This window comes from Pieris rapae, chromosome 17 (assembly GCF_905147795.1).
Source record: "Pieris rapae chromosome 17, ilPieRapa1.1, whole genome shotgun sequence".
NCBI lineage: Eukaryota > Metazoa > Arthropoda > Insecta > Lepidoptera > Pieridae > Pieris > Pieris rapae.
Window position 1 is genome coordinate 4,343,067 of NC_059525.1, and position 23,747 is coordinate 4,366,813.

General features: G+C 31.5%; 5 protein-coding genes and 1 long non-coding RNA gene across 9 annotated transcripts; 3 read left to right on the forward strand and 3 right to left on the reverse strand.

Annotated features, from left to right (window-relative positions):
• Positions 1 to 262: 262 nt before the first annotated feature.
• LOC110993898 (histidine--tRNA ligase, cytoplasmic) lies at positions 263 to 10,089 on the reverse strand. Of its 3 annotated transcripts, none has more exons than XM_022260304.2 (9): positions 9,624 to 10,089; positions 9,267 to 9,548; positions 8,559 to 8,771; positions 8,079 to 8,300; positions 6,047 to 6,253; positions 4,223 to 4,517; positions 3,473 to 3,573; positions 2,851 to 3,033; positions 263 to 2,452 (listed from the first exon to the last, which is right to left on the reverse strand). In XM_022260304.2, the coding sequence occupies exons 1-9, from the start codon at positions 9,714 to 9,716 to the stop codon at positions 2,219 to 2,221; spliced, it is 1,830 nt and encodes a 609-aa protein (XP_022115996.2). In that variant the 5' UTR covers positions 9,717 to 10,089; the 3' UTR covers positions 263 to 2,218. The 3 variants fall into 3 exon arrangements, with proteins under 3 accessions (XP_022115996.2, XP_022116004.2, XP_022116013.2); XM_022260312.2 differs by lacking the exon at positions 9,267 to 9,548 and adding an exon at positions 8,912 to 9,075 and having other exon boundaries at positions 9,624 to 10,078; XM_022260321.2 differs by lacking the exon at positions 9,267 to 9,548 and having other exon boundaries at positions 9,624 to 10,066.
• Positions 10,090 to 10,219: 130 nt separating this feature from the next.
• On the forward strand, positions 10,220 to 15,112 carry LOC110993915 (vacuolar protein-sorting-associated protein 36). Of its 2 annotated transcripts, none has more exons than XM_022260343.2 (8): positions 10,220 to 10,351; positions 10,589 to 10,717; positions 10,873 to 11,068; positions 11,153 to 11,508; positions 11,702 to 11,866; positions 12,569 to 12,669; positions 12,862 to 12,976; positions 14,911 to 15,112. In XM_022260343.2, the coding sequence occupies exons 2-8, from the start codon at positions 10,622 to 10,624 to the stop codon at positions 15,079 to 15,081; spliced, it is 1,200 nt and encodes a 399-aa protein (XP_022116035.2). In that variant the 5' UTR covers positions 10,220 to 10,351; positions 10,589 to 10,621; the 3' UTR covers positions 15,082 to 15,112. The 2 variants fall into 2 exon arrangements, with proteins under 2 accessions (XP_022116035.2, XP_022116027.2); XM_022260335.2 differs by having other exon boundaries at positions 10,345 to 10,474.
• Positions 15,113 to 16,143: 1,031 nt separating this feature from the next.
• On the reverse strand, positions 16,144 to 17,382 carry LOC110993928 (piRNA biogenesis protein EXD1-like). The gene is made up of 3 exons (XM_022260354.2): positions 16,795 to 17,382; positions 16,603 to 16,716; positions 16,144 to 16,417 (listed from the first exon to the last, which is right to left on the reverse strand). Exons 1-3 carry the CDS (start codon positions 17,380 to 17,382, stop codon positions 16,175 to 16,177), a joined length of 945 nt encoding a protein of 314 aa, XP_022116046.2. The 3' UTR covers positions 16,144 to 16,174.
• A 48-nt stretch (positions 17,383 to 17,430) lies between these two features.
• Positions 17,431 to 17,955, reverse strand: LOC110993934 (vacuolar ATPase assembly integral membrane protein VMA21 homolog). Its single transcript, XM_022260367.2, has 2 exons — positions 17,757 to 17,955; positions 17,431 to 17,679 (listed from the first exon to the last, which is right to left on the reverse strand). The coding sequence occupies exons 1-2, from the start codon at positions 17,775 to 17,777 to the stop codon at positions 17,431 to 17,433; spliced, it is 270 nt and encodes an 89-aa protein (XP_022116059.1). The 5' UTR covers positions 17,778 to 17,955.
• A 1,287-nt stretch (positions 17,956 to 19,242) lies between these two features.
• LOC123689938 lies at positions 19,243 to 19,680 on the forward strand. The gene is made up of 3 exons (XR_006750795.1): positions 19,243 to 19,349; positions 19,416 to 19,511; positions 19,585 to 19,680. It is a non-coding gene; the product is annotated as an uncharacterized LOC123689938 (long non-coding RNA).
• Positions 19,681 to 20,053: 373 nt separating this feature from the next.
• On the forward strand, positions 20,054 to 21,949 carry LOC110994040. Its single transcript, XM_022260522.2, has 4 exons — positions 20,054 to 20,215; positions 20,755 to 20,841; positions 21,098 to 21,196; positions 21,403 to 21,949. The coding sequence occupies exons 1-4, from the start codon at positions 20,054 to 20,056 to the stop codon at positions 21,712 to 21,714; spliced, it is 660 nt and encodes a 219-aa protein (XP_022116214.2). The 3' UTR covers positions 21,715 to 21,949.
• Positions 21,950 to 23,747: the final 1,798 nt, after the last annotated feature.

A 23,747-nucleotide genomic window follows, 5' to 3' on the forward strand; every position in this document is an offset into this window, starting at 1 on the left:
ATACTTGTCCAATGAAATGGAAAAATTAACCAGTTTTGGAGATGAATCATGGTTTCGGAGAAATTACGGACAAACAAACACTTTCGAAATATTACCAAATTTTAACAATATCACATGTATACTGGTGAAACTGATAATAAATTTTAACTCGTTAAATAAAAATATTTGAGCTTACTTTACGCTCCAATACCTCCAAATTTTACGCTTCATGTCCCTCTGTGGCGGTAATTAGATTAACTAAAGTAAAAATAAAAAATTGTAGTACTCTAAACCATGTTTATTAAAAAATCAGATATACAAATAGTCTATGGGTAACAGAAAAGCTTACATCCATTATGATAAATTACTTTCAGGCTTAAACAGAGCTTTCATACTATTAAACCTACATGGGTAAGTTAATATAAAAGCTATTGAACAAATTATTGCTTGAAAATGCTTATATAACTTATATATAACACTAAATTTCTCTACCTAGTATCACGAAATAAATAAATAAGAATTCATTCATGGATGTTCAGAAAATAGGCAGCTAGGGCCGCCAAAATTATATTCACCGGGGTAATGAGCAATTTTATATAAATTGTATGTCCCTATTATGGCGTTTATGTGCGCCTCTCATCTCGGGGTCGTAGGTACGATCCCCGGCAGGGTCCAGTGGTTTTTTCTAGGTGCGCATCTAACTCGTGTTAGAATGCATCGCGAGGAAACCTACAGGTCTCAAATCCAAAATTCGACGACATGTCAGACAAGCCTGATCACTTGTCTATGAAATAAGGAAATTCTAAGAAACTAATGCAATCTCAGATAAAGGCCCATTTAGCGTCGCGCCACTGAATTATTATAATCGACTGTAATGTTCTAGATTTTTCTACTAGTTACAGAACTTTTCAACAGGTTAAAATATAATTTCGGGCCGAGGAGAGGGTCAATCACAAATAAGAATTTGTTATTTGCAAAAACCTTGTTTTCAGATGGCTGATTTATTTTTTTCAGGCAATTTCAGAACATCTGTATTCGAGTTGTCTAGTTTTCGGGAGACCCGTTTTCCGGACTAGTTACACTCCTTTGATGAAGGAATATTCTAGATCGAATTTTCTAGGTGTGGGACAAGGACGGAATGATCCGAGACAGAGAGGGAAGCTCGTACGTAACAATATCATAATCTACGCGCGATAATAGTAATCGTACATCGTAATGAAATTATCTCATACGTTACAGTTACGCAACCTGTACGTACACGCGTACACGTTCTCATTCCCAAATATTGCTTTACGTGCCTAGTGCTAAAAACAGTGCTAATTTCACTTAAATTTTATATCACCCATATGCAAAATGTAAGTTATTAATAGTATAGTTACTGTTTGCATATCATGAGCTACAGCAAGGGAACATACTACATCCATATTTATTGATCTATTTCGTGAATCATATAAATGCGAAAATGTGTTTAATAAAGATGTCTTCCATATTGTGTAGAAAATATTTTTGGGGTATAAAGATGGAAGCAAAATAAAAATAAACAAAAATAATCAAAAACAGTTGGATGGATCACGAACGTATGAAAAGGGAATAGTTTTTTGTTTGAAACTATTTTAACTCAAAACATTTTTGCTCAAATATATTTGACATTTTTATAAATAGTAATGTCAGATGAACATATTTGACATTTCTTCTGGAAACTCATATCTGTTGTATGGAAGAGATTGTGAAAGTCTTTGGCTCTATCATTAAACACATTTTCCGTGGCATAAAATAAAATGCAATTAAATCGTAATAAATCTATTAAAAAATGTAACGCACATTCGTAAAATCGTTTCAAGAAAATTCTTATATTAGAATAAATAATGAGGAATCTTGATTGATGTTAACTAATACAATTTTGTACACACATTTTGAGGAACGAGAAATATATTTTAGAGCGAATCTACCAATTCTAACCAATTCATTTCAATATGATTTTTTCTTTGGTTTTAACAACTTTATATTCATAATTCAAGGGCACCAAATTTATCTCTTGAAAATGAAATCAAAATACCGAGTTAATTATGTTCTTTAAGTTAATACATGTGTAGCAATACTCTGTATATAAAATCTTATATAATTATAACACATCGTTAGCGATATTTCAGGCCTAGAACGAATAACACAAACATTTGTACCAATTGAAACACATATTATTTTTGTATTGAAAATTTCGCTCTAAAACATACTTAGTACCTTAAGACGACCCATTCATTTCCTTCAGACCAAAATTTGCGATTCTGGTCTCCAATTCCTCAACCAATTTCTCTCGAGGTACTTCAGCCTCTTCCCGAGTGGTAACATTCCTGATTTTAACCACACCACGCTTGAGTTCCGATTCTCCAAGAACCACAGCAAAGGGGATTCCGTTCTCTTCGCAGTGCTGGAGTTGGTTCAGCATCTTTGGATTCTTTTTGTAGGATTGCTCGGTCTGAAATATTAAGAATTTATTTTATGATTTTATACTAATTAATTCAATTTGAAAAGTATTTAAAGAAAGAAAGAAAAAACCCTTTATTAAAGTATGACTAGGATTTCCTGTGGTGTGGGCAGTCTTTTCTCTCAAATGTAAACACTATTTTACTTAACTACTTCTATATAGCACATTTATATTAAAACTATTTGAATTCAATAAGAATATTTTCTGTATCAGTATAGGACAGGTTAACAAGATATTGTTTTAAAAGTTTATTAAATGTTTTCTAATCGACGAGCTTTACACTTTATTTAATAGATATTTTAACAGATTTATATATGTATACATGATAAACTATTGTTTGCAACAATAAATAAATATGTCACCAGCATTAACATTTCTATAAAAAATACCTTTATTCCAGCATTCCACAACTCGGCGCAGATCTTCATACGTTCGTCGAGGAAGTTCTTCTGCGCAGACGCAACGTACACGTCTATGTCCGTCGTCCGTACGACAATATCACCCGCAGCCAACTTCGCTTCGAGCACTGAGAATATACGTTCCACGCCCACACTCACTCCTACGCATGGCACCTGAGACATTTTCACACACAAAAATTAACCACAACTCCAATATGTAGATGAAGGTTAGTACTTTGTTTTCTATAGAAAAAATGTTCAACAAAGATTTTTTTTTTATAATACAAACGCAAACGAGCTTGCGGGATGCCTAAAAAGTACAGTCATCGCAGCAAATAGACACTCATTTTTTGTGTGTGCGTTGCCGGCCTTTGCGTGAGGAGTACAATCGAATTTTCAATAAACGATTTGTTCTAACTTCTTTAGATTTTTTTCGTATGTATGACGGATGTACAAGAGAACACTTGTCATTTAGGTTTAATATAATAATATTATGTATATAGACAGTTATGTAAATAGCACAAATAATTTGATGAATAACCTTATTTATTATGCTATATTTAAATTGTTTTAAAATTAAAAAATAAACATTATTTGTTAGATCATAGCTTACCTGTTTATTCTTGGAGTCAAACATTCCAACGAGATTATCGTATCGTCCACCGCCGGCTATCGAACCCACTGTCTGATCTTCATTTCCTATTTTAATTGGGTCTGAAAATTTACATTTTTTAATGATTTCAATTAGATTTTAAGGATGTCCAACTTAAACCCCGTTTTGAGCGAGGGTGAGCTAACAGCGGAGCCGGTTTATTTGTATTTTTGATGGAGTTCAAAATGTCATTCTCAATTCTCACCATCCGGATTTGTATGGCTGAGAGAAGTCGGCTCTAATGCTAGCAGAGATGCATAATATCTATTCGACCGTAACTCCAGTGGCTAAGGTCGAGATATCCTTAGCAGGATTACTTTCTTAGCGCGTTTCATGGTATGACGTCATTGCAATATTGCGTTATACTTGTTCAATCATTTTCACCGTACACACAATATTTAAAATTGTGAAATCAAATAGAAGTAATCTATAAAACTTATTTTTGTAATTAAATTTTTAATCTCTCTTATAATTCTACAGAGTGGATTTCATTATGAATTCGTACTGATGTACTTATTTAAAATTGTGAAATAAAACGAATCAAATAAAAACCAGTATTCTCAAAAAAACATTTCAGAAATAAAATTCATAATCTCTCTTAAAATTTAATTCAGTGCATTTCACTATCATTTGATTTCGTACTGATATATTTAAAATTGTGAAATAAAATAAATCAAATAAAAAAGCAGTAATTAACTAATTAATACTCACGCGTCAAAACCGCTTCATAAATGACTCCAGTGTAGTAATCCAATCCCCTAGCGAGACTCAAATCGAAGAGAATTTTATCTTTAATTCCCATCAGCTCACAGTAGTGCAACAGTAGCTTAATACCTTCGAGTCCCTCAACAGCACTCTTACTTTTCGACAGCTTTTCATCACTCAAGAGTTTGACAGCCAACTCCGAACTACCATTGAGTTGTACGTATTCCCCAATTTTGTCTGCAGCTTCGGGAGTGACGCCTTTTTCGTTTATCATTTCAGTTCTCACCTCCGCCCACGGTAACTGCAATTATGGTGATAAAATCGTTTAAGTCTCGATAGGTGGCGTTGCCATAAAAGGAAATTGGTTATTGTCTAAGAAATAATGATAATATAAAATATGATGATAACAAGTAATCGGAAACTTATTTAATGTATATGTATATGTGGCGGATTGTGTGGATTTTTTTATTAGTTATCTTAATATATATATTTCTTGTGTGCGTGTGTATGTGACTGAACTCCTCCTAAACGACTGGACCAATTTTGATGAAATTTTTTGTGTGTGTTCGTGGAGATTCGAGAATGGTTTAGATTCACAATTTTGTCCGCTGGACAATGTTTTTTTTAATTAATTAGTAGTTGTTGATTTTGGAATGTTTTACATTGGATCCGACAGACGGCGCTACCATCGCACTGTCAAATTTTAAATAATAATTTTTCGAATTTTAATTTTAGTCTGTCCCGACAGTTAGCGCTGTGATCAAATTAAAAAAAAGTTTTGTTATCATTGTGTTATTGTAGACCATGTGCTGGATCGTTAGATATTGTCATAACATTTGAATAATAATTTTCATCAAAATGGTCCAGAATGTTTTAGCTTATTAAAAAAAGTTTGAAATTTTCAAATTAAAGACGTATAGACAGGACAACGTCTGTCGGATCCGCTAGTACATATATATATATATATATATATATATATATTAGTTAATAATAAGTAAGACTAGCGTCGCAGAATGGCGGGATTTGGAGGAGGTCTTTGCAAAAAAAGAACACACACGTACACTAGAAGAAGATTACAATCTAAATAAAAATATTAAGTCTAGCGTCCCAACCCCACTACGCCTAATTTTTCGTTATAAGCTTGATTGAAAGGATTAAAGACAGTTGACAACTTTGACCAGTGTTTCATTTATTTGAAGATCCTTCCAACACCCACTACGGTTCTTTTTGGTTTTAGTATATAGTGTTAAAAAATAATAACTATAATGTAATACATATATATTATTTTATTGATTGAAAGTTAAGGTCGAAGTTAACTTGTTAGTTGATTCCAGGTGTAATACTAATTATACTGTTCCATATCGATTAACATTTCTCGATCCACGCCTCCAAGAAACTGGTTACACTTGATTTCACTTGACTCAATACGCAATGACATTGTAACTTTCATTGATTACATAAAACATCACCATGTATTTCTTATTCAAATATCTCTTTAATGAGGAAATTTAGTAATAATTTCCTATTATAAATCTAATATAGAAAATGCATTCTTTATAAAATCATGTGTAAATCCAACTGAATTTGCTATTTCAACCATCATATTTAACTACTAATTTTTATAACCCAGTATTGTTTTGTCATTTACAATTTAATGTCCCCGTTCCCCTGATCAATCGAAGGATTTTAAAGGCATTCTTAGACCAAGTGTTTTTATATACATTACTTACACATTTACTTTCTAAAACTGAAGTGGAACCGATGATAAATAATATTTTCCAACTGACAATTGACATTTTAAAACCAGTATTTGTGTTACATAAGGCATACCTTATCGAGCTTGTCTATAGTGGAGCAAGTTGAGCGGAACTTGTCTGCGGGGACGCCGCACGCCTCAAACATTCCGTCCAACAAACGTCTGTGGTTCACCTTCAGTATGTATTTCCCAATGTCAAGGACGTCTAGGATTTCCGTGACCACTTTAAGACATTCCGCGTCAGGAATCATGGGATCGTACTGGCCGGCGATGTCAAAATCCTTAAAAAATAAATTACTTTTTTTTTATTGTTCCAAATTAGGGCCTGGAAGTAATAGCCCGTTAGCGATAAGTCTAATATTCTATAATCTGAAAAAAATTAGCGTTTCTCCGTAAAAATATCTCTTTTTACAAAATCTGTTTTTGTAAAAACAATATAAGTTGTTAGATGTAAAAGTAGCATTCGTAAACGGAACTTAGCGCTAAGTATGGAATGACGTATGTCATAAACGTATTATTTAATATGGAGTCTGGCGTACAGTTTCGACTGAATCTTGCCCATAGAGTAATATGTATTTTTTTATGATTTATAGATGGTTTACAGACGGAGATAGATCGTAGAGTAATTTGTCTCGAGTTAATTTGAAAATACAAAAAAATTACCAAACACTTGTGCTATTAGCAATATAAAATTTGAACGTGTACTTAGAAATCGCGTAGTGAGAGGCTGTCTAATGTATCTAGATCGAGGTCACAGATCGACAATTCTCTGACCTTAAACTGCTTTTTGCTTTGTTCCTAGTGTTCTAATAACTAACTGTATATGAACGTAATGTAAGCAATAAGTTGCATAAGAAAATATTTGATACATACAAAGTGTTAAACAACGTTTTCTTTAGTGTAGCTACAAAGCAGAATTTTGATCTGATCTTTGTCTTATATGTAAAAAATATGTTCCACAAACGCAACCTAGGATATTTATCGTGTGGACCATTATGTAATTTGAAACAATTATACATAATAATTAAAGCCGGAAAAGCCCTATTTTATATGGTAATTCATTCTAATATCATAAATAGACTCCATTACACCTTGAAATAATTGCATCTATTAATAAACTTGAATCTGATTCACGCACTTTAGTCCGGAAAATCTTTAAATTGTTAAGGAATTTAATCTGTATAGCTAAGATGATAATGCCTATAATAGATAAACTTGTATGTCATCTATCAATATACCGATTCATAAACCTTTGAACTATCATTATTAATTAATATGAACTTTATAAACATGTTATACAGTTAAATATTGAGTAACGCGTATTTTGATTCAATTATAATCCTATCCAAGAATAATATAATTATAAGAATCGAGGCATTTGTTTTTTTTTATGATAATCATCACGCAAACTTAAACACCATTTTTGACGGATATTAATCTATTATTATTAACCTTAATAATATAATAAACATAATATTTTAGTTTTCTATATATGACTATGTTTGGTAGTAAGCATTTTAGTTTATTATTGACTATATTTTACAATTATTTCTTATTTACTGCTACTCAAATTCAATATTTTTACACAACTTTATTGCATATAAGTAAAATAGATTTGTAACTAAGGGAGCGTTCAAGTATTACGTACCGAATTTTTGGTTGGTATAATCGGTGCAATTGGTATAATTGGTAAATCGGGGACTGAATTATGCGTTATTGTTAATATTATTTTCGACTTTCCGAAGTACCTGGATGGTAACGAAACGTTTTACGGAGAAAACGAAGAACGTAACGGCGCGATTGGGGGGGGGGGGGGGGGGGGGAAATCTCCAAAATTTGCGTGACGCAATACTTGAACGCTTTAAAAGCAACAGGAACACAATGTAAATTAATTAAAATTTAATTTAAGTTTAACGGCCAAAAAATAATTAATAAAACATACTATAATGTGCCTGTCCCATTACCAATAAGGGTTACAAAGAAATATGATTAAGAAGTAAGAAAAATCTAGGCGAGACTATTAATACTACAATAAACAAATTTAATCTTAATTTTAACTATGAATGTAAAAATTATATAGGCTAAATTGAAATATGTTATACATACACATTGGTAGAACTCCCTGTATCTCCCTCTTGTCATGGCTGGATTATCTCTTCTGTACACCTTGGCAATGTGATATCTTTTTAGTGTTGTTATTTTATTCATTGCTAAGTAACGAGCTAAGGGAACTGTAAGATCATATCTTAAAGATAATATTTCTCCACCTTGATCTTTTAAGTCATAAATTAATTTCGAGTCTTCACCATATTTTCCTGTTAATACTTCCTGAAATAAAAGTATAATTGAACAATGATCCATACTTATGAAATAAAAGTTCATAAACTATTAAAGAAAGTTTGTAAATTTTAAAAATATGTTCAACACAAAAAGACAATTACATATATAAATAATATCATAAATGTTATCTCGTGTCTTAATTTTTAAAAAGATAAATGTTAAACCACACATTTTTTTCTTAGTTATTACATTTGAAACATTATATTTATTTCCAATGTCCTTTATTGTTATAATATATTGCAGTACCTTAAGTTCAAAAACAGGTGTATCAATACACTCTGCTCCATGTTTTTTAAATATGGTAGTAATTTTCTGCAAAACATTGTTCCTTATAGACATCTGTTGGGAATTGTAATCCCTGGTGCCCTTTGGTGTCTTAAGGGTAAACTTTTGAGGTGCAGCATCTTCATTGTTAAGTTGTGCTTTTAAACCTAATAATTTTGAAACCTCTTCTTGTATCTACAAATAATATTATTAAATATAAGATAAATTTATTACATTTCAAAATTATATAAAAATATTTTCAGTTGTATTAACTTAAAAGCTATTCTATTAACTATGGACATCAACAGCTTAGCTTTCTCTATAAAGTTCAATACCTTGGAATTAGAAGTTGTTGCAATTGTCTTTGAAAAACTGCGGCTAAAAGCTGATTTATGCAACAATAAGAATGTTGCATTATAATTAACAAATCTAACCACTTGATGAAACATGCTTGGGTAAATACTTTCAAATACTACACCAATATGATTCCTCGTCACCACTGATGTTTTCAATTACCGGAAAAAAATACAAAAATAGTTACTAAAACAATTATGATTAACAGTGACAGTGATAACGAAAGAACCATAAGGGGAGTCACCAACTCAACATACAAAGACATAGCATGCTTTAATAACTTGCTTGACAAATTTTTTACAGTGCATAACTTAAATGTCATGTTAAAAGACAGACCTGATAATCATAATTAACTGAACGGTATGGTTTTAGTAGATCAATAACGTCTCTTGTTGGTATACTGTCAGGTAACAAAGCTCTTTCAGAGTCACTGAAACTCCTCATATGGTACCACCATCTCTTAATATACACATATTTATAGAAATCTACATCAAAATTTATACTTTTTAGTAGTTCTAAATCATATTTACTAGGCAAGTAACCACAAATATAACTGTATTGAGATAGATGTTTGTCAATCTGACCAAGATCTTGATTTTTTTTGTTAATAATCATACCCTACAACATGAAAGACAATGGCAAAATTAACTGATGCAATCCTTCGAAGAGCTAACTTATATTTAAATGAATTACCTTTTCATTAGATTCTTTCGCCGCTTTTAACTTTCTAACGAGATCACCTTGCTCTTTGATTTGCTGTAATAATAAATTTTGCGACTCTGCCATTGCTTTTTTGTTAAATAATCAAACAAACGTAATTTTTGCGATAAAATGCAACGTAACCACTAAGCACTGAAGTGAATGGATGTTCTTAAGAATCTAATCTTTTGGTTAACAGTGTTTATTTTGCAATCCCTTTCATTCTGAGATTAGCCTTCAAATAAACTGTAACTTATTGATGGACAAAAAAATAAAGTGCTTGTTACAGTAAAGTATAAATATTTGTAATGTTTAAAATTACGAAGGTCTTATTTATTACCTAACCTCTAACTATTAATTCACATTTCACACTGTGAACTGTCACAGAAACTTAAAAATTTTATTCACCGTTTCCTAGCGGTCACTTTTACTTTAAATTTGTTTTATCTAGCTTTACTACAGACGTCGTTAATCTAAAAGCAATCAATCAAACCTAAAAACTTTACAGCTGACATCTAAAGGAATTTGGATATCAACATCCCCATTGTGTATACAGTATAATTACATATTATGACTTTATTATACCTCCACTTGATCTGTGGTCTTAGTACCTGGTACTCTGTACGCTATGTGGCAGATGACACATGACTGTGTTTACGTTTTTAAACCAATATCCCATAAAACAGAAATTTATTGAAACTATATATTAAAATATAAAAAAAGTAAGTAAAATGAGCGTAAATGGTAACGCTCTAAGGTGATCATAAAATTTACATCCAAAGATGATTTTCGAAATAAATGTTGTCTTTCAATGAACTAATCATTTAATTTAAAATATCCATAACGTGAGTAAATAATGATTTAACATTTTCATGTAAATTGATGATGAATAATTGAGGAATCCTCAAAATAACATTATATAAAAAGAATAATTAATCACTCTTATAATATTGGTTTAGACTACTACACCCACATATGAGGTTTTTTGCAAAATGGATAGATTTGAGTATATGGAAGCCAGATTATGTGAAGGAGAAAACTATATCAAACGCGATAAAAATGTAAAATTGTATGATGGTGATGATAAGGTATTATGTTTTGTAAACCTACAGTTATCTATGAGAATTTACACTTTACCATTTAAACCTACAACTTTTTTAAACATAAACATTATACTTAAGTTATTAATATAACTATCTATTTATTAATTTTTAAGTATTTCTAATTTAATTTTAAATTTTAGACTCAATATGTTGATGGTGAAGTCGTTCTTACTTCCCATAGACTCCTCTGGGGAAAACCGGGAGATATACCCAAAGGACTAATATGTTTATCTCTATATTTGTATTATGTGTTTTGTTTGGAAGAAGAGAATGGAGGTGTTTTTGGTTTAGGAGGGCCTAAACGTATTATAATGCATCTGGGACCTGCACTACCTGGTATTCAATTAATCTCTTTATACATAGCCCAGTAGTATATACACTATTAAACATAGCTCTTAATTAGCTTCGTTCTTCCTCCAGGCAAAAGACCTGGACCTGCAGTAATCAGTACTTACCATTTCATTAAACTCTCATTCAAAGATGGCATTGACCCTGCTTTTTATAAAGCTTTGAGTGAGGCTGTTGCTAATAAACTATGGGAAAGACAACCACTAGAAACAAATGCATTCAGCAGCCCTACTATGAGCCCACGGTCATCAATAGCTCCTATTGGTACCAAAATTCGTTCTGGAATTGTTGGGATTGAAAGAAGCATTGAAGAACAGCAGAAAGCCACGGATGAGAGTATCACAGTGGCATTTAAAGATTTAACAAAACTTATGGAAAAGGCTAAGGACATGGTTTCCATTTCTAAAACAATATCTACTAAAATAAGGGTAAGGTAACCCTTTATAAAGAATTATTACGTATTTAATATTTATAATAATTATTATAAAGATTTTGTTTTTCATCCTAGTAAAATTTGTAGCTGCCTATGCCTGAACTTAGTATTATTTTGTTTTATTATAATTTAGTATTTCTGTCCTTTAAATAAAAGAAATACTTATATATAAACACTTAAAATTACAGGAGAAGCAAGGTGATATATCGGAAGACGACACAGTAAGATTTAAGTCATATCTAATGAGTCTTGGTATAGATGATCCTGTTACAAGGGATGCATTTAGATCAGATTCAGATTACTACATGGGACTTGCACAACAAATTTCTGATATGATGGTTGCAGTTCTAATGGTAAGTATCTTGATATGTAGCTTTAGACTTAGACAAAATACTTTAATGAATATGTAATGTTTTAATATGACTAAAATATAAAAAAGCCTAGCATTTTCATTATTAGAATGGGTTGTTTAGTGTATAAACTTAAATTATAAACAATAGAAAAGCTTAAAAACTTTGCTGATACATGTGTTTTATTTGTTGTTAATTTATGTATTTTAATCTAATGTTTTCTTTGATTTTTTATATGAACAATGTTTCATGTTGGTGCCCTTTTTGGTGAATATGCACATATTGTATCATTGTAAAATAAAAAATAAATCAGAGGCGCTACAACCTCTTATAGGTTCTGGCCTCAGATTCTGAACCTGTTTCATGATCATTTTTAAATCTAATAGGCAAGTAGGTGATCAGCCTCCAGTCATCGTCTCGCGTCGTCGATTTTTTAAGTCTAAGATGGTTCCTCACGATGTTTTCCTTCACCGTTTGAGCAAATGTTAAATGTGCACATAGCAAGTCCATTTGTGCACAGCCCGGGATCGAACCTACGACCTCAGGTATAAGAGTCGCACGCTGGAGCCACTAGGCCAATACTGCTTATTGTATAGTTAATAGTTATTATTATTGTATGTACCTCTGTGTCCCCTGTGAAGAATCCAAAATTAACATAGGGTTAGCCTCCTATTTCCTGTTTGTCTGGTAATAAATAATTTTCAGGATTCTGGAGGCATCATGTCATTGGCTGATGTATGGTGCAGAGTAAACAGGGCAAGAGGTCTAGAGCTTATATCGCCTGAAGATTTATTAAATGGTTGCAAGTATGGAATTTTTGTATATTTACTACAGAAATGCCTTTAAAAGATGATTTCCTACAACCCAATAGCAATCTTCATTTTAATGCCGAGTTTTTGTAAACTGCTATCCCAAGGTGACGTTAACAAGGACAGAGAGTAAGAATTACTGAAATTGTTTCTTTCAAATTCTTAAATACATTTCGATGACATTTTCAGATTGCTACCTACTATCGATGCCCCAATGTCCCTTCGCAAATTTCCGAGTGGTGCGTGCGTGCTGCAACTGAATAGCCATAGAGATGAAGAAGTTGCCAAAACTATTAGTCAATTGGTATATTTTTTTATTTCTTAAAAAAAATTGTTAAAACTATGTCTGCACAACGTCCTGGCTTTGTAGCTTGAAATTTTAACGAAAAATGTGATGGAACAGACATTTTGTATCAGTTTTGAATTAAGTTAACAAAAATCGTTATATAATGGCGTTCCTTACATGGAATATGTAGTAATTTATTATTTATTTTTTTCGTAATCCTACAGCTAACATAAATGATATATAACAAACAAATACACTGAAAATATAGCCAAGATTTACAAAAGGGAACAAACAAACAAAAAGTATTCAATATAATTTGGTTGTATTGTGTGATGGTGTAAAAGTGTGGGTATGTATGATTGTGTGTAAGTGGGTGTGTTCATGATGCAGGTGTTTTTGCGCTATGGATATTCTTAACACACCTTTTAACCACATTCCCCGATAGTCTAAACAAGTCAAGACTTAAATAGTGGTCATTGTGGACCAAATAAGAGTCTAATTGCGGAAAAGGAGTCCCCCACATACATACATACATACATAGTGGTCATTGTATGTCCGGGCTGCGCGATACAAAACTGAGATTTTTGCATAGTTCGTGTTGTGAGGAACATGAAACAACGATTACGAGTCTTGTAGGCAGGAACAAGGAAGGGCAACTTGTAGAAGTGAGATGCAATTAATTAATTAATAATAAATACCACTAACATATACTTAGCCATGAAGTGCGATACATACCGAGTGAAATAGTTCCTCTTAAATACAATATTTGGCACTGTAATCGCCTCAACTTCATACTTATCTTTACCAGCTAGGACATTGTCATTTCCACAGTCATAGAGTCTTCACCAGGAAGAACTTCCTATAATACTGTATGTTTTCCTTCTCGGCACATAATATCGGTTTATTTATGTAAAACCGTCAGTTTTAATTTTTTTTGCATTTACGTGCGTCGGTTCGATTCTTAGACGGGGCAAGAAATTTTTAGAATGCAGAATTTCTAAGTTTTAAAAATAAAAAAGTCTTCTTTCAGTAAAATACCCTATCTACGATATTTAAAGTACTTTCCCTTCATATCCCATAACTTTGGGACGCCCTGTATATTTATAGTCTGCGTAACCATCGTGATTGTCATTTTTAATTTATTTAAAATAAATAAATGAGACAAGAAATTTAATAACTATTGAATATGAACATAGAAGACACTACACCATTTCTACTGTTTGGTGACTACTACAACTACTCAACAGTTTTTATTTTTTTTTTTACATATATTACCCACACATTGTCTATGCTTGAAAACAAAATGCATTTTGAGGATTCCTACAAAAATTTAAACGTTTGTCGTTTATGTCCTACAACTTACTCTTTTTTGAAAGGTGGGGGGGGGGGGGGAAATTTGCAATAAATCTTTGAATAATTATTATTGTAGCAAATACCTCAGCCATATGGTATTTAATATGAGTAAGAACATAATATATTGTGCCAACCCTACTATGAATGGTTAGCTGTTGTTCGGATAAATAATTTCTAAGTATAAAAACTATAAATAAAAAAGAGTGTGTAGGTACTTTATGCGTTTTGTACACGCGTTAGAAGTTCTACTTCTTTGACGTATGGAAAAAACTTACTAAAATGTAGTAGTGATTCACACTGTTTAACTGTTACGAAACAAGAGTTCTAAATATAAAATTACTAGAATATACAACTTGAACATTGTTATCGATTTTCATGCCACCTAGACCTAACTTAACGACGTCTAATTTAGGTGTCGGTGTGCGCGCGCGTCGTAAAAATTCACTCTCATCATTTTTCTCCATCGCGCCAAAAGATATAAGTATAACTTCAAAAAGTTTATCCTTAAAATGATTTTATAATACTGTAGGTGGACTCATTTTTAGCAATTAGACTCAAATTTGGTCCGTTTTGCGTATTTATAATACTGTATTTTACAGATTGAAGAAAATGGCTCGCTGACTCCAATAAAACTATCTCAAATCGCAAACTTATCCGTCCTACTTGCTCGTGAACGTCTCTTTACTACAGAACGACTTGGACTAGCCTGCAGAGATGAATCTATTGAAGGATTAGCTTTCTATCCTAATCTATTTCTAAGCAAAGTGTAAATTTATCATTCAATATATATTTTCTTCAATCTATTGTGTTATTAGTAAAACAACCCTTTAAGCAGACATTTTATTGAAGCGTTCACAAAGTTTATAAAGCTCTTAAAACACTTGTCTTATTTAATTTATATAAATTTTATAGCTTGTAAGCAGTTTATGTTTGCGCATAAGAATACTTTATTTTATCATATAACTCATACCTTTAAAATTTATCTTCACACCTGTATATTTTTGCCTACTTCATTTTTATTCATCCTTGATATAGAACTACAATATATATGCCAAGTTTATGGCAGCAAATATTTGTTTGTGCACAGAAGTATTAGATAGTGACTATTAAAACCACTATATACCTTCCTATAAGTTTAAGTCTTACTTTGCCAGTTTAATATAGTTGTAACTACTTTGAAAGATTAAAATGATACCTGACTAACATAACACAACATTTAAGTGCATTCTTATACTCTTGATTAGTCTAGAAGTTACTTAGTTTTAATACCGTAGTAGCAGAAGCCCTAATTGAGAGCGACCCATTTGCATCAAAGATTTAAAATATAGGATTAACATTGCCATTGGTATTTTCTTTCAGGACCTATTATAGACTAGAAAAGAGGGTAAAATATTAATGCAAATAGGTTGGTATCATTTAGTATTCAAGGCGTTTCATACATTTTAGACTTATAAGAAAAGCATAGAATCTTATATTAGTGATATTAATTTGCATCCTAAAATATATACTATAAGATACAGTTAAAAAAATAGCTTCCATATTTATTGACAATACTGTTTAGCCATAAGCTTTAGACACATCAATCACAGATAGCCAACATTTCTTTTATAAAGCCATTAAAATCTATAAACATAAATATAATTAGCAAGGACATGAAATTTGTCATAAAGAAAAGCTCTAAATTAAGACTCTATTAAGATACCACACCACAAAATGCCATTCCTTTAAATTTTAAATACTCAAAGATCACCTCACAATGTGAGAGTATTAAATTGGTACACATTAAAATAATTGTGTAAAACTAAGGTAAAATGAAAAAATAAAATAAAATCCTACTTCTACAATTTATTTCTTGCTGGAATGTTAATACTCTATTGCACTCATAAAATCCTTTGGTATCTGGTTGTATTTTCCGCACTGCTCCCAGGCTTTGAAATCATCACATGACCTCAGATTGTTGATGAAAAATTCAACTCCTCGTAAAAATGGTAGTTGCATTTCATCATTGATAACTTCTGATAAACGGTGTAAGAAAGCAATGTTCTTAGCAAGACTCTCTTTTATATTTAATGGTAGAGGTCTTTCAGTACACTGTACTATATCCAGCTAAAAGGAAATATAATAAAAATGTAATATAAGGGATCTTAAGTTTTCTAATGACTGCCTTTCTGCGAAGTATGACGTAATTGTGGTAAACCTTTCTATGTTTATTTGAATTCAACCCTTTCAAAATGATATTTTACTATATTTAATCAAAATTAATACTTCATTTCAAACTTCTTCTTAATTACCTTTTCATCCACCATGTTTTCAATCCCCAGATATGTTACAAGACATTGTGCTAATGTTTTTACATTTCCTGCCAAATGGCCCATTTTATTTTTTGTAATAATAAGATCACCAACCTGTAAAATAATTTTTGTGAAAAGGCAATAAATTGAATAGATAAATAAAAGAACATTAAGTAGACTAGTAATACTAACCTGTGTGTCAAAAATGGACTTTATCTTAATATTATGTTTGTGATATAAGCAATCTGAAAGTTTTCTACAATCATGAACTATTTTTTTTATAGTTTCATCTTCAAGAAGTTTCTTTAAGCCAGCTTCAAAAGCATGATACTGCATAACATGAATGTCAAAAATAAAAATCTGTTTAGGAGTTGACAGAACCAAGAAAGGCATTTTACATTTCCGCCCCATATGAGCACCATCTGTGCTCAAGCCAATGTAACTGTACTGATTTAGTATCTCTAATGCGTCATGGAAATTGCTATCCACTTGATTTATATAAATGTACTTTTTAGAAGTCATTAAAATTTCTTCACATTCTTTTTCTGATATTTTTAAAATAGTTACTTCATCAGATTCTTGAAGCTTTACAATTTCTCGCACCTCAGAATCATAATAGTGAAATACTGATTCACTTTTATCATCATTTGGAAGTTCCTTAACATTGTAAAGAGATATTTTAGATTTATCATTTGTTATGCTGTAAAATCTTCCCTCAATAATTTCTGAGTCTTTTGTATGCAGTTGTAATAATTCTCCTTTCATGTAAAGGCTGTCCATTTTGATTTAGAGGCAATAAAGATTAAAATGGAAATTAAATAGAAGTCATTAATCTTTTTTAACAGGTTTTTCTGGCTTTTCAGCTTCAGTATAGGCTCTGTATATGTAAAGACCTAATGTAACGTGTAAAACAATCACAGCCACCACAGCTGAATAAACGCTACTAGTAATCGGCTCTAAGCGTAATATTCCATCAAAGAGTATCGTCTTTGCCGAGAAGAAAGATAAAACAGGAACGACAATAATAAACAAGCAGTATTTTATTACTGTCTGGAAGACCTGAAAGTCTGGTAGTTCCTGAAAATAAAATAATTTAGAAAAGGCATAAAGGTATCATCACGTTAAGGGATAACCTATTAGTGTTATATACTTACATTTGCTTTTCCTTCAATCATTATATGTTAAATAAAAAGAAAAGAAATAAAATATACAACCACAAGGCTGATAAAATCTCATTCACTTAATAGAAATACCCAAGTATCTACCACAAACTAAACGCTAGTTAGCAAGACCGAAATAATCCAACTGAATCTAAATTGCAGAAATCAATACAAAATTACAAAATTGATGACATATCTTTTACCCAACTCCACTCCCAGTCACAAGACAAATTGTCAGTGAGTTTTTAAGTTTTGACATACTGGAATATGACATTGCTTATGCCCTTGTCTATTAAAATGACGAATTTAACCGTTCATCGCTATATTACACAAATCACATTTGATAGAAACTGCAAAAAATTGAAATTTTTATAAAATATATTATTTTACTTTAGTATAGACTGACAAACTAAAGAAAACCCTTATTCATACTGATTCTGATGCAGCTCCTGATTATTAGGAGCAAGATTATTATTTGAGTACCGTAACGTACCACTACTGTTTTTAGTTTAAATTATTTATTTAATTGCCTTCTCATGTACACAACGCTGGTGGTTTGTTAGGATACATAATTTTCTCTTTTATGTTACGGAAGTCCCGTCCCTACGTTATTTTTGCAGGCTCCTAATATAACAAAGAAAAAAACATTAAGCTAAAAATACACTAGAAAATCTTTTGCTATATCAATGAGTGAATACAATAGAGAGATATTGACGAATACTTTAAAATATGCTGTGTTTTAAATTATTTGTTGTTTGCTAATGTGTGGCATCGACTTGAATAATGTTTGCAATAAACTGTTTTGTGAAAACTTTCACAACTTCATGGTTCTATCACAAGAATAATGGCTGTGAGTATTGGACCATAAAGTGCTATTATTTTAATAATATAAATAGACATTTTAGATAATATTATAATAATCTAAATAGTTTTAGAGATAGAATAAAAGTATGTAAGGTATACGATATGGACAAGGAATGCTTGTAGTGTACGTTTAAATCTCTAAGGGAATATGCAATATATATTTAAATCTCCTGTAGTTAACACGTCTTCTTCTGCTCACCTAACTTTTAGGTATGTTTTTTTTCCTCACACTTGTTGGTTTATTTAAAGAGCCTTTAGATTTAATTTTTCCGTTACCCTTCCTATTTGATTATTCTTGTACTGATTTTTACTACTCCATGGCTCGATTCGACCATGGGTGCTGCCGTAAGGCAAGCAGCGTTTCGATTGGCTCGTCGTTTTAGATTGGAGAAGGACTACAAAATTCAAAAATCATTGATTCATGTAAGTAGGTAACATAATGTACACATAAACAACTTCTTTCTACAAAAGCATTACCGGCAATCGTATACGGAATCGACGCCTAATTATGTTACACTCATAACTGATTTATCTTAATAACTAGGTGCTATTTATAATACCAACATTAACTTTCCACACAAATAATTTATGAATACTATCGTAATTGTTTGTCACTTTATGTTAAAATCACAATGGTTACTAGCTTTGTAGACATAATGTGGAACGGACGTATCTAAAATGTTAAAAAGCCAATACTATATAGGTTTCGTGTTTTTAGCTATTGTGAGTATGAGAATTATTGATATTTTATTTGCTTTCCGTTAAGTAACATTTTTTATTTGTTTCTAGCAAATTAAAGGACTTGACGGTACCTTTATAGATCTTAACGAAGTTAAAAATCATGTTATGCAATGGAAGCACCAACACTTGCTTAATCTGAGTGAGGTCGTAATGTTTTATAAAATTATTAAAGAATGTATTCACAGATAATACGTACAACATATTATATTAATTACAGGTTGCAGTAGCTCCAAACGGTATATTTGATTTAAGCGATGTTAAAAACAAATTATTGCAATGGAAAACACAAAAATTAACATCATTGTGTCCATCAAACGGGCAAGTTACTTACAATAATATAAATAATAAAAATTATTATTTCTGATTAGGTTTACAGACGTTTATTCTCATAATAGACAACAATCACTTACATGAGAACACTTATATGCTAAAGATACAATTATCACGTGGTGGTGGTAGAACTTAGGTGGAGTTTCATTTCCGTAGATTGGGATCACTTATTAGATGGTCTTTTAATCTTAATTTGAAAATAGATAGGCCTGCCTTTTTATATTTTCTGGGAGTCTATTATACCGCAGTAGGTACTCCCTTCTTCTGATTATAGACGGTTCGGTTATGAATTTGATTGAGGTTTTAAAAGCGCACTCACGGCCGGAATTTTAAAGCTCGAACTCAGAGTCGCTGAAATGGCCGGAACAACTGCTGCAATATCTGTAATATTTTTATTTTATTCTAGGCAACAACTACAATATTTATTGAATTTAGTATGCAGTACAGCACAACCTACGAACGTTACAAATCGAGATGCATGTATCTCTTGCTTCTCTAGAGTCACATCTATGCCAGAGGTATGCAATCGACGTAAAACGACTTGATATTGTCGGTCTGTTTTTTTACCATTTAGACAAGTTATAGACAGTAGACTTCTTGAATGTGTGTTATTCTATGTTGTAGAATTTCTCTAAGCATTTTCTTATCTTAAAGTACTTTTTCTATTGTATAATATAAACCAATTAGATAGAGGAGACTGCATAAAACGAATAAAAATAAATTTAAGAACTACATTGTATATCTAAACTATCACACTGAAGTCAACAAAAATGCAAAATAGGTAGTAAAAATATGTTTTTAGCGGTGACATACCAATGATAGGAGTTATTAGTTTGTAATACAATATATAGCGACATCTACAATCTACGGAAACAATCATTCTGATGACTGAAACGGGCTTACGAAGTTATTCGGCTAAGGATATTACCACATATAACATTCTCAAGCACCGGGGCATTCTAGATAATCAGTGTTTAGACTGGGTGACGATCCATCCTTTGGATTTAGAGAAGAGCACCTTCCTATTTCGAAAATTAATTTATCTTTAATTCTCAAGGGACCTCAAGAATTGAATTCTCTAAGTGTTTGTGGTGTCCAATATTTTGCGAATACTTCGTACGCTGGATGTGCCGCGGCCCTAATGGTAAATGTTTTGAATTTTTACTTTTTTCTTATTTTTTGAAGTTTTAATACTTCTTTTGGCGGGTTATGGAAAAATGATGTGAGTAAATTTTTAAGATACGCTGTTCCGAAAAATCCGATACCCTGAAGTTAGCGATACTCAATATTTTAGTGTTTTAGTGTCATTTTTTATCTTTTTATGCCAAAGAATTATAACTTCTAACGCGTGTACATAAGAAAACACACGTATTTTTTTATTATATTATGTTTTTTACCAGGCCTTATCAACATCCGCTCTTAATGTACAACCGTCAGGATGCTATATGGGATATTGTGATTTTGTTCGCTGCTTGAGGAGAACTAATTCAGTTAACCTGGTTTGTATATGTCATTTAAATCATGCATGACGCTTTAATTTACGGAACTTAAAGGCAGAGGATTATGTTCGTGATGTCTTTCATTTGAATATTAACAAATAATTAAATACATTTTAAAACTCAAGCACTAAATTATTTTCAAAAAATTAGAAGCAAACTATCTATATCCCCATCCCGTTTTTAATCTTTCCGGTTAATTTTTCCAGATAACTCAATGTACGAGAGAAGCTAGAACCGGTGTAAACATTACTCTAGACAATGACAATGTACGGTTTTATACAAATGTCACATCTTGTATATTAGCGAAAACTAGATGTGGTCCTTTTAACCCCATAACGGGAGAGCCTCAAACGCCAGGTTACACGTCAACCGGAATGAGAGTGAGCAACGCACTACAGTTTTCAGATAATGGAGAACTCAGAATATTGGCATTTTCTGCAGCTACACCCGTATCGTCATCTTTTTGCTCTGCAATGAATAATTTAACCCAAACAAATTGGCTGACAAACGTATGCTAATTGATTTGGGCTAGATTTTTTTTACTTACTACTTGCCTTGGTCCTCAAAAATTATAACTAGTATTTAGCACGTCAATTGGCAATTTGATTGGACAGTAAGGAAAAGACAAACTTAAAATTACATTACATTTTCAAAATAAGACTTGCGCCAGTTTTATTTTGAATATAGTTTTGAATCATAGTTTATAAACAGTGACAGTCCAATAATTAAGAAAATAAAGATTTTAAACAGTTACTGTTTTTTCATATATAAAATTTGTAATTTTAATGGTTTAAGTTTTGATGGTTTGTTTGAGTAGGCAAAAAGCTTATGTTTATCGACCCGAAACAATTTTTTTTATCCCGTGACATAAGTCCAGACTCGATGATTCAGGTCAGATATTTGTTAACTCTTGAGCCAAAATCACAAACTAGGAAAATTTAATGTTAGAATAGGTGAAAGGTTAAGAAATAAATATTTACCTACCTAATATGCTGATATTCGTGATTTTTTATAGCAATAGTTTTTCGATGGGCATCCAGTTTTTTGTCATCGTATAATAAAGAAAGAAGGTGTCTATTTAATTGGCCGATAAGTTGGACTGAGTGGTTTTGATACTTTAGTTTATTTTATATTTTACTTCGGTACTTAATTCCAGTACTATACGGCGAATTGTAATTAAAGGCACATCGAATGATGGTGTGATTTCCACGTCTGGTAAAATGAGGCGAGAGGGGGTAGAAGAAAATCAACATGGATAGTTTAGATTAACAGATCAGAAAGTAAAGGAATTCTATACAGTTCGGAAGGGAATTCCAACAGTAATGAAATAGTTTTAAATTCTTTCAAAAGATTTAGATTTCAACGGAGGAAGAGAAACTCTGAGGTTTGAATAATATAAAGTAATAATCCCTTTCACTCTCACTCACTCGTTAGAGAAGGATTGTGCTCTGCAGTAGGATGTATATAGAGTGATGATGATAAATGACTTGAGTAACATGTTAAATGTTAGTGTTTTTTACAGACTTATACGTCTTAAGAAGATTGATTTTAAATATGTTAAATATCAATTAAAAAGGACAAATTAAATGTGATTTATTTAGACGAGACTTACATTCACGGTTCATATTCTGTGAATGATATATTATGACAAAGTTATTGCAGGTCTATATAAATGGATTTCATTTCGAGCAAGTTGGATTATTGTAAACGCTGGTGGAGAAAATTGCTTTGTACCAAATTATTGTCTGGTGTACAGATCAACAAGTGTAGCTACTGATTACCACCACGATATGAATAAAGACAACTTTAGAAATTAGATGACAGAGAAGCTCATTCCAATTAATCTAACAATGCTTTAATTGTTATCCATTATTCTAGTGATCATTCCTTACATATGAATAAACCGCCAACATAATATGCAAATCGTATCACTGATATAAAAGAAATAGCTCCGTACAAATGATTTACATTGTGATGAAATCACATAACACATTGAATTGCATATAATAACTGATTTGGGGTATAGTGAAGCAAAGAGTTGCTGTTAAAAATGTGACATAAAATTATTAACAGAAGAAGATTTCTCACAAATTGATGCAGAGGATTTCAGAAAATGTTGTGAACATGAAAAGAAAACAAGTTCATCAAGCAAGTTATAATAATTAAAATGCTGGAGTAGCGATTTATAATAAACTTCTCTTTATCCTTATCATCTGATGACGAACAAGAAGTGCAAGTGGAGTTCTTGGGATCGTTTTCTAGTTCTGAATGAAGTTGTAAGTTATTTGTGTAATTGAAATGATATATAATAAATTTGTACGTAAAGTAAGTTACGATTGAGTCTTCATACAAGTAACTAATATACTTCATGTTCATTAATACTTAAGACACAAATAAAAATTAAACAGTATCAAAATCATTTAATCCAATTTCCCCAAAACAAATTTTTATTTTCCTATTTGCAATGAGATTCCGATATACCTATAATACATTTTTAACAGTATATAATGTGTAATATCTGTAAAATAAATGACAGTTTCGCTGGTGACAC